This window comes from Anoplophora glabripennis, unplaced genomic scaffold (genome assembly GCF_000390285.2).
Source record: "Anoplophora glabripennis isolate ALB-LARVAE unplaced genomic scaffold, Agla_2.0 scaffold680, whole genome shotgun sequence".
In the NCBI taxonomy this organism is placed as follows: domain Eukaryota; kingdom Metazoa; phylum Arthropoda; class Insecta; order Coleoptera; family Cerambycidae; genus Anoplophora; species Anoplophora glabripennis.
In genome coordinates, this window is record NW_019416762.1 from 95,169 (window position 1) to 111,246 (window position 16,078).

At 33.3% G+C, this 16,078-nt stretch overlaps 1 protein-coding gene across 1 annotated transcript; it reads left to right on the top strand.

Moving 5' to 3' along the window:
• Window positions 1-6,137: 6,137 nt before the first annotated feature.
• On the top strand, window positions 6,138-14,412 carry LOC108910721. The gene is made up of 4 exons (XM_023455422.1): window positions 6,138-6,530; window positions 6,589-6,729; window positions 6,901-7,134; window positions 14,147-14,412. Exons 1-4 carry the CDS (start codon window positions 6,335-6,337, stop codon window positions 14,410-14,412), a joined length of 837 nt encoding a protein of 278 aa, XP_023311190.1. The 5' UTR covers window positions 6,138-6,334.
• The last annotated feature ends 1,666 nt before the right edge of the window (window positions 14,413-16,078 follow it).

A 16,078-nucleotide genomic window follows, 5' to 3' on the forward strand; every position in this document is an offset into this window, starting at 1 on the left:
CAAAGTTAGACATCATCTATATGTTTTTTTATTATTACTAATAAGAAGCATTTTTGTTGTGCTTATAAATAAATAATAATTTACTTAACTATTCACATATGGTAAAATATAATTCGAGAGCTCTAAAAGTAGTTGCTAATACTTTCAAAATATTCTTTTAAATAGAACCGCTCTGCGTTGACTTGAGACTTGAGATTCATGTCGGGTACATTTTTCGGACAATTTAAAAAGCAACATTTAACTGGTGTCATTATTACATTTAACATTTGTTAAAAATTTGTTGACGTTTTATTGAATTTTTGTTTGTTGAATCTTCGTCATAAAAATATATCGAAATTTCATTGGTCAACTTTTCATTAATATCTTATGAGCCTTATTATACGTTGTCTTTTTTCAATTCTGTGATATTCTTCTGTCTGATGGTACTACTGTTCTGTCTTCTGCTTCTGTCCACTCCACAGGTGTTCTGTGTTATGGTAATTATTATGGTTATGTTCATCGCGCCATTGCGCCTTTTGCGTAAGTACCAGGTAAGTACCAATTTATTTGAAAGCAAGCTTTTTAATAAATTAGATAGGTTATTTATGGGCTGGATTTCAAAAAGCAATGTACATATAAAGGCAGGTACCTAAAAACTACCTAGGTACTTTATCATAATAAATGTGATTACACAGATCTGACTACCTATATGAACATTAATGTACACTTTGATTTGAGCTTATTAGTTTTACTGATTATTTCATTTATTATTGTATTTATTATTTAATATGCAGTGCATATATACCTTAATGCTAATCAAATTTTTTATCCTTTCACACATTTTTTTCTCTGCATTACAGAGTTTATACTCGAGTGTATAATATGGAGAGTAAATATAAATCTCTTAAACATATTTCCCAGAGACACAAAAGAAGGTTGCTATTAAAACAAGTCCCTTTACTTGAAACATATTTCCACAAAAACAGCTACCGTCTCTGCTGCTACAGGTTTATGTACACAAGTTAACAATAAAACATCTCCAATATTTGAAAAACCAGTTATTCCAATGATCATTTTTGAAAATAATATTGATAGTATGGAAATTGATAATGTCGATAAAATAGAGGTTCAATTCTCGGACATACACGACTGCTCTCTCAGTGGTGAGGTTGACGAACATATAGTAAAGCCTCGAGAGAAGTCAATACCACCTATAAATGAAAACGTTCCAAATTTAAGTACTAATAATTGCGAAATCACAAACAAAATCCGATTTTGGGCAATTAAAAATAATATAACTCTATCNGTCCGAAGTATCGACATAAAAAATACTCTTTAGTCAAGGATTTTATAAATCCTTGCTCTTTAGTAATGAGCCGTTACCCTGTATTGAGAATACACCATAGAAAAACGTATTTATATTTTTCTATGGAAAACACGCAGCGTTCCGTGTTGAAATGTTAGCAGTGTTGCCAACAGTGTTGCCAATCGGTGTATAATTATACGATTTGTGTATATTTTGTACTACTTGTGTATAATTTTCTAACCTTGAGTATAATCGTATAATTTTCGTATCTTTTGAGTTTGTTAGAAAAAGAAATTTTTAGATATATTTATTATACCACAGAACCACAGAATAACGAAATTATATTTTCGAGATCCTATATTTCTGATTTCAAACTGATTCATTGGTAATATGAGAATGAGAAAGCTGACATTGGTACTAATGTGTTCTAACTATTGCTATCTTTTTTTATCATGTGGTAAATACTCTTAGAGTAGGAATCTTTCCTAATCTAAGTAAATACCGTCACTCGGGGTGATTTCGGACAGTAGGGGCGAATTCGGACATTGGGTAGTTTGCGCAGTTATTTTGCGCTGGCAATTCCATATACTGCATAAAAACAGCGGGATAGGTTCGAATAGGTTAGTACAGGGCCCGAGAACTTATACATGAAAATATGGGGAAACTGGGAACCACGTGACTTGAGATGGATATACAAGTTGGAGAAAGAGTCTATAGATGTCCCAACAAAGATTTTGTAGAATACCAATTTTGACAATTGCAATTATGAATCATTTCATGTAATTTATGTTGTTCATGTTTATTGTTGGTTAGGTTTGGCGAGTGTTGGTGTGTTTTATTTGTGTTTTTAGTGTGTTTTATTAGACATTTCATTCACTGTATAACATGATAATGTCTAATCATATAATCACATTTTTTTATTAATAAAATGTTTTGTTTTTTTTGTTTGTTTTAATAAAAAATGTCTGAAAGCTTGTCGTAATCAGAAGTAGGTAGTTTTTTTATGGATATCAACACAACGAAAAATTTAAAGTTGCATAATAAATCTCTATTACAAGAATTATTCAGATTGGTTTAGTAAAATTATTTACTTGTAATATTTTTTTATTTACCGTGAAAGCTAATACAATATAGAAAGCACTGAAAGCTGCTCTATAATCATTTCCACTTTTTTTTTCAAAATATGTACTGAAATTTGAAATTTTTTCAATAAACATTTGAAAAAGTTAGTATCAAAATTATTTCTTATTTTAAGTAGGAAGGCTATTAGAGCTTTTAAAAGTGTCTTTAATGCTCGAGCGATTTAATGCTTTTTATCAAATGTACCTACTGATTTTCTCATGGTGACAAAAATTATTTTACAAAACCAATTTCTGAGTGATCTGTGTAGGGTGAGATTTGTTATGTAATTTTAAATTTAGCGGCGGCAGAATACCTAAAACAAATATTGAGTAGGTAGGTATATAGTTGTAGAGCATACAACTAGATGGCGCTTCCATCTTTTACCGGCTACAGGTAATTTAACTCACTGTATTACCGATAATTCGTAGAAAAGGAGAGCAATAGAAGTTGGAGAGTGTCAACAGTTAGCGCTGTTAATGACCACGAAATCTGTTCAAATTTCCTATCTACAGCATGTGTTAGTATGTGTCTAGACAATATGTGATAACCAGAGAGCGGACAATTTGTGTCTTTAACCTTGAACATAGATATGTCATTCATAAATCTAGATACATTATCCATGACGCAGTGACGTGTCGGATATGCATCGGAAATTTACGTGATAATTCACGAAAATTCCACGGTACATACATTTTTAGGCGTTATAAAATATTTAGAAAATCAGAAATTGTATACTACATATTTATTAAATAAAGTTCGGTTAAAAATAGTGTCATTCTTTTAATTGGAAATTAGGAGCCAATGTAACGAAAAGCCTCAGGCGACGCACATGATAGAATAGTCCAACTCACGCTCCATTCATAACATCGCTGCAGTTTGAATTCTGACCAATAGGAATTCGATAAACGCAACCGATGTCGACGGATAGACTAGAGATGGGCGCGAGTGTCATTTAATTTCTTTAGAACTAAATTAACTTAATTATTTTCTGGTTATTTAACCTGTTCACATGATTTATGGATTTTAAATAAAGGGTACAAATCTTCGCGAGGATAATACGATATATTTGCTATACATAATAATTATATTTTGCATAGGTTATTACAATACATTTTTGAACGCGTACACATCTCTACCAAAATTTGACCTATTCTTCGGGTTAAAGACACACATTGTCCGCTCTCTAGTGATAACGTGTGCTGTGCTGTTAATTTAAAATTACGGAAACTACAGAACAATTTAGAAGGTAAGGTTTCTGGCGAAAATTTGGTACAGTCAGAAAGAAACTTCTGTAGACAAAAAATGTTCAGAGTTAAAATATAAATTTTACTATCAGCATGTTCAATGACTTATTGTTATAGCCTATACTAAAAATTATTTCATTATTGTTATTACTTTTTTTATAATTTATAATTATACAAAAAAATTGCTTTAGGTGGGGTGAAGTCGGACACTATGGGTCGGTCATATAAGAAGAAATTAGGCGTAAAATTTATGAACTATTCAGATGACAATATACAAAAAGCAATTGCTGACATACTATCAGGAAGAAAAAGTTATCGGGAGGCAGCCGAGTATTACCATATACCAAAATCTACTTTAAATGAAAATCAGGCACAGGCACATAAAATTACAGGGTGACCAACCTCTAATATCGAAACATGATGAGAAACTATTGGCAAACGGTATAAAGCTATTCAGTGAATGGGGGTTTCCCATGACCCGAGCAGCTATACGAGGGGTAGTAAAAAATTACCTGGATAGAAAAGGTCTGAATGTAAAACGTTTTAAAGAAAATCTCCCAGGAATAGACTGGTTTTATAATTTTCTTAAAAGGAATAAAATATTGACAGAACGCTTCGCCCAAAATATTAAAAGATGTAGGGCTAATGTAACAAAAGAAAACGTCAAAGATTATTTCAATAACTTAGAGAATATTCCGGAAAATGTCCCTCCCTGTAACATTGTTAACTACGATGAAACTAACATGACTGATGACCCAGACAAAGTAAAAGTAATTTGTCGTAGGGGGTCCAACAGAGCTGATCGAATAATAGACTCTAGCAAGAGCAGCATATCAGTGATGACGGCTATTAGTGGATCTGGAGAAATGCTACCACCATACACAGTATATAAAGCTGTCCATTTCTACCCTACATGGATAGAGGGAGGGATAGAGGGAGCCGTCTACAACAGGACTAAATAGGGGTAGTTTGATGCTCCCACTTTTGAAAATTGGTTTGAGAAAATAGCTTTACCATATTTTAAGACCCTTGACTGAAAGAAGATTTTAATTGGTGACAACCTAGCAAGCCACGTTTCAATATATGTCCTAGAAATTTGTCAAGTCAATAACATTTGAGTTTGTTTTATTGCCCCCAAATGCGACCCACCTTTTGCAACCCTTGGACGTCGCTTTTTTTGCTCCAATGAAAAAGACGTGGCGCACTGTTCTGACAGAATGGAAACAGAAAAATAAGGGTTGTTTACCAAAATCGGAATTCCCCCGCCTCTTCAAGAAAGCCGTCGAAAAAATTGGGGCAGCTTTGGAAGCAAATATAAAATCTGGTTTTCGAGCCTGTGGGATCGTGCCATTCAACCCAAATCATGTATTAAGCAAACTCCCAGACACAACTCCAGAAGAGCCAGCAGAGGAAGATTGGACAAACACACTCAAAGAATTTCTTATGGAAAGTAGGATCGCCTCCAGCCAGTTTTCTACTAGCTCTAAACAACGAGGCAAAAAATTAACGGTTCCTCCTGGTAAAGGAATAAGTGTTGGTGATCTGAGGAAAGAACATAGACAAACCTTTAATGATGAGGAGACCATGGAAGAAGAACAAAGTGAAACAACTGCAACTGAGCCAAGCTCAAGTGATGTTGAGAGCATCTCGGAGAGCATAAATAATGAAAATGAAAAGGGCACTGAAGAAATATATCAAGCAGTTGACGAAAATGAACGCGAATCAGAAGATGTCGATGATATTGCATCTGGAACATATTTGTTAATCAAACTTTCATCTATAAAAAAATAAATGCAAATTATATGTTGGCTGTGTNAATCAGACTGTTATCTATGGACTTGTGTCAGGAATATAATGAATATGCCAAGAAGTTATTGATAAACTTTGTTAAAAATTATGGTATGTTTTATAAGCCAGAAAATGTGTCGTACAATGTACACAATTTAATACACATTAGTGAAGATGTTAAAAAGCATGGACCATTAGATTCATTCAGCTCTTTTAAATATGAGAATTTTTTATATACTCTTTTAAAAAAAATTAGAAAAACTCAAAAACCTTTACAGCAAATTTGTAAGAGGCTACATGAAGAAAGTTTATTACCTATCCAAAATCCAAAATGTAAATTTCCCTATTTAGGTGTAAGTAATAAGTTAAAAAAAGAATTAAAATTTCAAAATTTTACTCTAACTAATAAACATCCAGATAACTGTGTTCTTTTAAAAGACAAAAAAGTTGTATTAATTACAGATATATTAGATAATGGCGATAATGTATTTGAAATAAATGGCAAACAAATTTTGAACTGTGAATCGTTTTTTCTTATGCCATTTGATTCTAAAATGATAGATATTTATGTTATAAATACATCATATTCATCAGATTTTTTACAAATTGCAATATCAAATATTTACTGTAAATGTGTACTTTTACCTTTCAATGACAGTGTAGCAAATAATAAATTGTTATGTATTGCTCTGTTACATTTGTATGGTTGTGAAAATTAATATAATAAATTACATATTATTCTTGTTTCCAACAGTAACTACTTATTTTGTAATCCAGAATCATATTCTCTATAATTTATAATTGACTGTTGATGTTTTGTTAACTTTTGATGTAATGCATAGACGAGAGTAAAATGTAATGTATATCTCATAAATTTAGTTATAAAGTATCCATCATGTATGCAGTGGTTGTCTTCACAAAAGAATCTAGTGACACTTTTAAAAGTGTTCAAGAGATACCTGTATCATGGTTGTCGGAAGACAGAAAATTTTGTCGATGGCCACCAAAAAATAGTTGCATTTATACAGCAAATAATGTTCAGCCTCAAGACGATTGGCCTTGGCATTCTGTAGAAGTTGAAATAATTTGTGGTAATATTATTTTAAAGTAAATAATTCAGCTCTTATGTTCCCTTTTTTATGCATACAGATTCATTAAAAGAAGCACAAAAAAGGAGCAAAAAAGAAGTTAGTACTGATGAAGAGCAGCTTGGAAAAGGATTTCGCGCTCCAAAACCGAAGGATTATTATAGCCCTGATACATCCGTGCCGAGGAGAAGAATGGACAAGGGTATGTAGCTACCTTGAATACAAATCGAAGTATTGTTGCTCTTAGAGTCATTTATATATACCGTGAATTGAACAAATTTTCAGAAAATTGTCCTCTATTAATAAACAATTGTGACGAATTGTCACCATGCAGGTTAAGCTAAATTTAGAATTCATCTATCTTTCTTTTTAGATCAATATGAATTTCCACCTACATTGGAAAGTATGAATAATTGTGTTGCACCCGTAACAGTAGAGAGAATGAACTCGTTTTTACCTGGGGAACATTATGTGAATACTGTTATTAGTAATCGGCAGAATCATATAGATATAGTAGAACCTACTAATCTTGAATCTGTGAATTCTGAAGAAACACTCTTGACCGAGTTAGGTGTACTCTCTGATGCAGATGAAATATCATCTTCAGGTAAACTAAATCAATAACTTTGGAGAACACCTATATAGAAAATGAGTCGAATCCCAATTTGTTTTAAGTTTTCATTTCAACTTTTTTGTTTACATTGAAATTTAATTCAATCCAATTTTATAATGTTTTCTTACTCCCGTTTCAAAATATGCAAATTAAGGTGGTGTCACTTTATCGGTTTTATAATGAGGAGCATTATGATACAGTTTTTCATTATGAAACTGTTTTTTTTCTTCTTATTATTTTTTTAACCAAGAAGACCTGTGAAAATAGTGTTATTTTTACAGGTCTGTCACAAGGAAATTGCATTCTTTTAAAAATAACTTGTAAATGGTCGTAGCAGAAATAGTATATGCAACTCTCATGTAATGGCCAATAATACTCGCATGAAATATACGAAACTTGTCTATAGNTCGTACCTAACCTCAAAAAATATTCCAAATCACTAAAATTACACTTTTTCTGGTTGAGTTATAAAGTCTGATCACAATATCACCAAAATCACTTATAATCTATTACAGGTAAAGAAATTAAAGTTGATTATTATATCCGATTGATCTGTTATTTACAAAAGTTACCCCCAAGCCGTATCACTTCTCTAACCCTCTCGTGGTAGTTCTAATATGGCGCCTGAAGATACACATAAAAAACACGAAATATTGGATAGCATCACTCAAAACGCTACTATTTTTCAAAAAGTCTTTGGTGGGCTGACACTTTGATAAGGGTTTCGATCAAACCATTTTAATTCCTGAGTTCATTGACTGAATCCACATACTGAAACAAATTTCGAAATAGTATTTGCCGAATCGATTAAGATTACATAAGAATTATTCCGTCCTTTCAGTCCTTTCGATATTTTTAAATTCAACAGGTTAAACAATATACGCTTTTTGTGTTTAATCGGGTCGAGGCCGTTATCATGGCTAAGACATAAAGTCTGCATTACCTTTTCTTTAGTATAATATGCAAAATTTCTAAAAAAGATTTGTTCTTTTTATATGGAACATACCTTTCATCATATCACATACTCGTTTGGAAAAAAACATAAAAATATAGTGGTCGCACTTTATAACTATTATAGCTTTTGAAGTTAGGTACGACTAACGAGTAGTTGGGTTCAAACGGATGTAGGAATTCGATTCAGTGACCCCAAAAATATAAAGATATGTTAGTTACACTTCATTCCTAAAAGTAGAAAAGTGTAATCTTAGCAATTTGCGCTACTTTTTTGAGGTTAGGTACGAACTCTGACTNCAACAGATTTCCAGCCTCAGATCAGTAATGAGGTTATGTTATTGGAATATGTAAGTAATTGTGTGGCGTCGTACTAATTTCGCATTGTTTTTACTGATTTGTTACTTATAAAAACTAATATTTATATAATATATGTCAAAACGGTACCGCTGTTGTATCACTACAATTATGAGTGGAAAGGTGACATTTTTAAAATTTATTTGCTTTGATTCGTTGGTAGAACTGATTCATGCATCAAAAAACTTGACAAAGTCCTGTAGCAGTATAAAACAATACTGTTTACCAATAAATTCGTGAATTAATTCATGAAGAACTTCGTCAATTTATTGTTGAATAAATTGTCAATGTAAAACAGCTATTAGGAATGTGTCACTAGAAATACTTATTCGGAATTAAATGTTTCAAAAAAATTTCCATTTGGAGCAAAATTTGCTCACTTCGATTATTTACAAACGACAGAGTAGAGTGTGTACGTGTAAAAGTTGGAAAAACTGAAAATGTTGCTATTTTTATTTTTATTTATTATCGTATGTTCTTTTTTCTGTAAAATATAAAATAAAGTTTTTACTTTTACTCTAACCATGGACATGATTTTTTTTAAATCAAAGTGCCAATTTTGCTGCAAATGGAAGTTCTTTTGGAACTTTTAATAGCAAATAACTTTTCCGAAATGTAAAAATAAAGGTAGTTTATTACTTATTACTTACTTATTTTCATATTTTTTATTTTCTGGACACCATGTACATGAAATGTTAACTTCCTTCATGGCAATCTCATTNTTTATTTATTTATTTAACTGTTCGAAATCACCACATCTACTCATAAAACTCGGTTTACTGCGAAAATACACACGTGTTCGAATACCCCCCACATGTAGGGGTGAATTCGGACAGAAAAAACCCAAAAAATATGAAATATGATAATGACAAATTTTCGCAAATTTTTCGATGCAATTCTCTTTATTAAGGATTCAGATTTTTTTGACAATAAATAAACATTTTATTAACAAAAAACCGTGAAAATCGTCCGAATTCACCCCGAGTGACGATACTCTTCAATCTTCGCTTTTACTTATCAATGATCAATGATAAAAAAATACTGCAAGTGCTGCTGAATAGTGAATACTGCAAATATCGCTTTCATCAGTTTCATCGCATATTAATAATAGTAAAATATTGTTATATCTGATTGTGGATTATGGAAAAGTGGCTAAAAATGTAAGTAATAATTGAAAATAGAATAACGGGTTTTGTTTATATATGGTAATTATTTGGTATAGTTTAAAACTCTCCGATTTTTATAAAATTTTATCAACTTCCTATTTTCGAGAATGCAGATCTGGAATGATTCTTCTATAATTCTATCTAAAAATTAATATATTGTAATCAGATATGTTATGTGATTTTAACCTATCTAACCTAGATCGGAGAGGGTATACACTATATTTAAGTAATTGCTGTATGTTTTTTTATGAAAAAATATTTATCTGTTGTTATTTAACCAGGTTCATGAACATAAAAAATGCCAAGATATGGAAAAAAATATCGAAGACTAAAATATAAGTAATGATTTTGATGGCTTGGACACCGAAAATCACTCGGACCAACCTAGCAAAAAATTGAAAGTCGAAGAAACTTCAAGCAAAATTTTCTTCTGCTTGGTTAAACAAACCCGAATTTAAGGAATGGATATCGAAAGCACTAAAAACTAAACCTAACTCTAAGTAAAAATGAAATGGCATTTTGTAGAATTTGCCAATGGGATTTCGGAATTTTTCATACCGTTTTTTAAATTCTTCAATTAACAAAAGAATACTCTGATGTTCCCATACAAAATCATCTACAAATCAAATACATATTATAATTATGATACCCAGTTTATATTTACAGGCATAGCAAATTTGCAAAAATTCGTTGGTATTTTATTTATATTTTATAGTATTATTGGTATTATTTTTGCAAATTCCTATTTAAAATTAATAAGTAACCCACTATTTGCATTTTCCAAATTATCATCTGACATGTACTGATTCTCTGATTCTGTTGTACGATGTTCCAACTGATGTTCAAAATACTGTTGTGCAAATGCAGGGTCTGCAAAATAATAGGTAAATTTAATATTAGCAAAATTTTATGTAATAGTATAGAAAATAATAATAATATTAAATTGTGGATCCACTTACCATTTTCCAACCTTTCATGTGTTTCATTTGTTTCTTCTATAGTAAAAAAATGTATCGTTAAATAAATTCAGTTCGTTCGATAATCTATGATAGGCAAAGCAACTCAGCCGCTTTGTATGGCTGAACGCACCCAATGACTCTTTTAATAGGTAAGTATTTTAAAACTGATTAATCATAATAAATAATACCTAATTACCTACACTTTTTTCAGGTGATAGTGGTTACCCTCTCGAAAAACCTGGCTTTTTACACCTTTTCTTAATCCACACAATCAAGGAGAGGAAGCCTTTAACAATATACTTACTTCAGCCAGGAATGTTATTGAAAGGACAAACGGTATTCTCAAAGGAAGGTTTCGCTGCTTGTCAAGTCAGAGAATTCTAATGTACAACCCAGTAAAAGCTGCAAATATAATTTACACTTGCTGTGTTATTCATAATATTGCGAAAGAGGCAAATTTAGAAGATGGAGAAATCGAATAGTCTGAATATAATCAAGAAATTAATGGTACTTATAATTTATTTTAAAATTCATCTTTCTATTCTTCAATTTTTCAGAACCTGTACCTGATAATGGTAATATTTACCAAATGGGACAAGCAGCCAGAGCCAACTACATCAGAAACAATTTTAATTTTGACTAAATAAAACAACACAAACATGTTATATTTTTTTATTCACATTTAAAAATTTGAATTTTTTTATTTCAAAATTCAGTTTTTCTTTTTTCAATTTCATATAATTTTCTGTAAAATTTTCACATAATTCTAAAATTTTTTTTCGATTCTCTATGCCTTGTCCATTCAGGTGAATTAAATTTTCTGCCAAATCTGACAAAGGTTTGGCCCTAATTCTCTTGCTTATTTCAGGTTTTGATGTGGCTGGTATATTCTTTTTTGTTGTATTTTCATTAATAACGTATTCTCTTGTATTTTCACCATTGTCAGCTCAATGATCTCAAAATTTACATCCGAAACATTGAATACTTGAAAATGTTCCTGCAGTGGTGATGAAGGGACTATGGTTTCATTTGTAGACTGAGATGGAACTGGAATGCCTTCGAATTCAGTTACAGTCTTGACCCCTTCTACTGTTACCCTGCCCCATATATTTAGTGCTCGGTCTTCCAGGGGAGTTAATTGTACTTCATTACTGGGCCCACCCCCTGTTTTATTTCTATGGCTCAAAATTTTCCTATATTTTGCCTTTGTATTTTTTGTAAGGGTTTATTGTATTACTACGAAAAGCATAGTCCCCTTCCATTGCCTCCAAATATAATTCCAATTGTTGAGTGCTGGTGTTTTTTGTTCTTTTACGTTTTATCGTCTTAGACGTTTACAGATAATATCCCTGAATTACCACTTTTACGGTTTCATAAACACTTTAGTTAGAGATTATCGTAAGCTATAGATTTACGAATTTACAGAAATTTTACGAGCGAACCCAGAATCGCTCCATATGAAAGACAAGAAAATTATATTTACCTAAATTTATAATAAAATGTATCGCTGGAAACACTGTGAAACTCGTTGCGGTGTTTTTTTTCCAGCTATCATGGGAATAGAGCATAGAGCATCTGCGGCACGTGACCAAAATTGGCGTGGCTACTTGCTTGGAGGTAAAACAAAGAAAATCATAACCTCAAATGTATTTATTTCTACGTTACAAACTCGTTATGTACTGGTATTCGGTAAAGGTACCTACATACATTCCGGAAATCTCAAAGGAAAAACTGCACAGGCCTGGCCTTGAGGATTACCGGAGCGTGTATAGAGAACGCCGCAAGTTTTATCGGACTGTACAGATCGACGAAATTAGAATTGAAAATCTATTTGATAATCTTTCGCAGGCCGGGACTGTACAGGCCGACAGGACCGTGTACGGTGTGACGATTTTCTACCGTTGACGCCGGCTAGTGTGCTTCCCGCGATACAATATTTGATATTATGAAAATTGAAGCATGTGCCAACATGTCCCGCGAAGTTCTAGAGGAATTTATTGCTACTTACAAATCTGAATCATGCCTCTGGCAGGTTAAATGTTAAGCTTAGTTTCCATGGTCCGGAATTCCGAATTGCGGATCCGGATTTCAGCATATCCGTTGCTGGAGTAAATTTTACTTGTTTTCATGGTATGGAATTTATTTGGATTTTTACTATTTTTAACACAAAACATCAACATATTTTACGGTTATGTCATGAATGGATCTTTATCCTCATTTTAGTCTATGATTTTAGTAATAAGAATAAGTATAATTTGTGGTGGTAGTAAAGAGAAAAAATGGAAAAAACGTATTATATTAATTACTATAGAGTGAATGTATCTGTTGTCCCGCCCCCACCGACTGTCGGCCAGTTCGACAGATATTTGAAAATAATAAGGATATTTCAAGTCTAACCATTAGAACCATGCAGTGGATTATACAAAATGCGTAAAAAAATTACTAGAACAACAACACAATGCAAGAACTAAGTCTGACATAGTTGGTTCCACACAGTTACTAACAAATCAAGATTTCAAATCGGAAGGAAAGGTCATCAAGGCAATTGAAGATAGCCTGTATGAATGAATATAGCATAAATATTAAAGTGACTAAAAACGAAATAAAGTATCTTGAAGAAAATAATTTCAATTCACACATAAATGCTAATGAGCAAACTGTAGACGAGAATGAATCGGTAGTTGAACCCACCAAATGAGTCCGACGCTGTATTTTCAAATGACCCACTGATTGAAATGGATACAGTCCCCAATATCTTGGAAACCCCTGACCACGAAAGTAGAGATGGAATGGAGGAATGCCTGGCTTACCCGATCAAGTTCATTTCCAGATCATTCCTAATAACGTGGTTGCAGACACAGCGTATAAAATGTCTGAAAACGAAATGCCCGATCCCGATCGCCATTATTCCATGGCTAGAAATTGGCCTTAATGATTTGGGATCGAGGGGGATTATCCCTCTTTATCCTGCCTCATCTCGTGTAGGCCTGGACAGCCTTCGTAGGTGGGCCCCATCCGTCGTCTACCCCGACCGCAAATGCGGCCGGTGTAGGCGCTTTGTGGGACCTCCTTTTGTCCTGGCTGGGCCCCGCCGGCTAGGGCCCTTTCTTCTGGCGCTCTTCTTGCTTCGCCGGCTCGTCTGTGTAAACCCCGGGGGTAGTGTCATGTTTATGTGTGGTATGGTTGGGTAGGGTAGTGCGGCTATGCAGCCTGGGATGCGCTTTGCTAAGGTGGCCCTTAGCCCAGCGCGGGAGGGGAGGGGAAAGGAGGGTATGAGGGGTGTGTGTGTGTCGTTGTCTTCGTTTCTTGATCCTGGCTGTCTCTGAAACAGAAAAGGTTAACGGGCGGGGGGATCCCGATCAATCCCTATGCAACATGCCAGATGAAGCAGTCTCCGATGTTTCGCTCAGAGACACCGTTCAAAAAACCCCGGAAAAAACAGATCCCTACTGTGAATGTTTTGATATCGTTCGTATTAATGAAGCAGATACATCACACAAAATATCTGAAAACGAAATACCCGATCAATCCCTACGTAATATGACGAGGTAATCTGCAATGCTTCGGTTACAGATATTACTCACGAAACTCCAGAAAAAAAGCAGTCTCACTTTGAATGTTTTGATAATATGGAGGAAACGACAGGTGCTGAAGTTACTCCTTTCAGCAAGCATTTGATATACTCTGCAGCAGTTAGGCAGGTGGGAAATTCCGAGCGAAAAGAAAAGTTACCCAGTGCGATTTCATGTCAGGAATGGAGATTACGAAAAAAAAGACGAGGCGAAGAGAAAGAAAATAGAAGATGTACGGAAGAGGAAAGAGTTAAGAGAACTGAATAGACAAACACAGGAAACACGAAAACGAAAGAGAGCAATCAAAAAGGTAAACAATAATGGGAAAAGTGCAATGAAAGAAATTTACGAGTTTGACTCGAACAAGGAAAGAATAAAATGTTCTCTTTGTGAAGACGACTTAATTAGTGAAACAAAAGAAGATTCAGAAAAAAAACTGGTTGCGATCAATACCCGCGGTGATATCACTTGCAATAGTTAAATAACCAAATGTGCTTCAGGTTCTTATCAGTTAAAACACTTCGGAATTATAACTTATTTGTTTGTTCTATCAGCTGGACAACAATACATCAAGAGTACATTCAAATTAGAACTGAATAATGTTAGAAATCGGAACTATTTATATAAACCAATTTTCCAAATATTTATTTTAGATAAGGACGCGAATGCTTCCATAATTCAAGTTACACATCCTGTACAAAGCCCGGATCTTCCTTTATTTTCATATCTCGTTCTCCTTTATGCATAATACATTGTTATGTATACCTTTCCTATCTATTGACGTCAATGTAAATGATAAGAGATCCCTATATAAACTCATGCGAGATCTCTCATCATCAGTGTAATAGTATTAGTAGTCATAGCTTGTACTGACCATCTAGTAATCAATAAAAGTGTTTGAACAAATAAGTGTGTTAAAGTCTTCCAAGTCACGAATTGCAACTTTAACTCTCATTACATTATGCATATTTGTATGTGCGGCCATGAAAAATATATAATTATGGACTGGATGCGTAATGATGATGTCACATAACTCCTCCATCCTAAAAAGGAAGTCGAGGGGTATCGGATGGACTACTCTGGAGTGGGTCAGGTCCGACTGAGACTTGCTCATTTTCTTTGCTGAAGTAGACTATTAATCCAGTCTGGATGTCCTTTCTCTTAATCCAAATGAAATATATTATAATCATTATTAAGATGGTAAGTGGTGGTACCAAAGAATTTCAAGATCAGTTTTTTCTTCAGGTAAGTCTCTAATGGTCACTGGTGAAAGTTGCTCTAATTGATTTTGTATCTCCGATATTTCTTTAATTTCCAATCTGGTATCATTGATTGGACTCAACGAGGTAGAATTTGATACAAACTTGATTCTCGGAAGTAAGAATGTTGAAGACATCGTTGTGGGTCTCTCATATTGATATGTTTGTCCTGAAATCTCGAAGGAACAGTGGGGTGCCAAGGTTACTTTCATCAATCGGTATATCAATTTCTTTTGGAATAGGTTAATGTGACATGTACGAGCCCAGGCTCATAATAGTTCGGCCGGTAATAATTTGTAACTATATTTTTGAAGATAATATTAAACTTAAAACAAAGGTGCAAAATTTAATCAAAACTATTACAACTATATTCAAAACTATACTTTTAAGTAGCTGAAACTGAAAATTATAATTAAATTACGTAAAGAAACAAATCAGTATAACAAAAAATGTATTTCACGTGGTAGGTCATAATAGTTCGGCCGCTTATCGTAATTGCCATGAAATCGAGCTGACTAGTTAAAACAAAGCAATTATGAAATATATCAACAAGACAGCTGTCAGTATTAGTTTCAAATCATATTTAAAGCATAATGCCTCGTGGTAAGCCCTTAAGTAAAGATTTTCGTTTGTCCATCATTAATGCCCATAAGAAAGGTATTTCGGCACGTCGA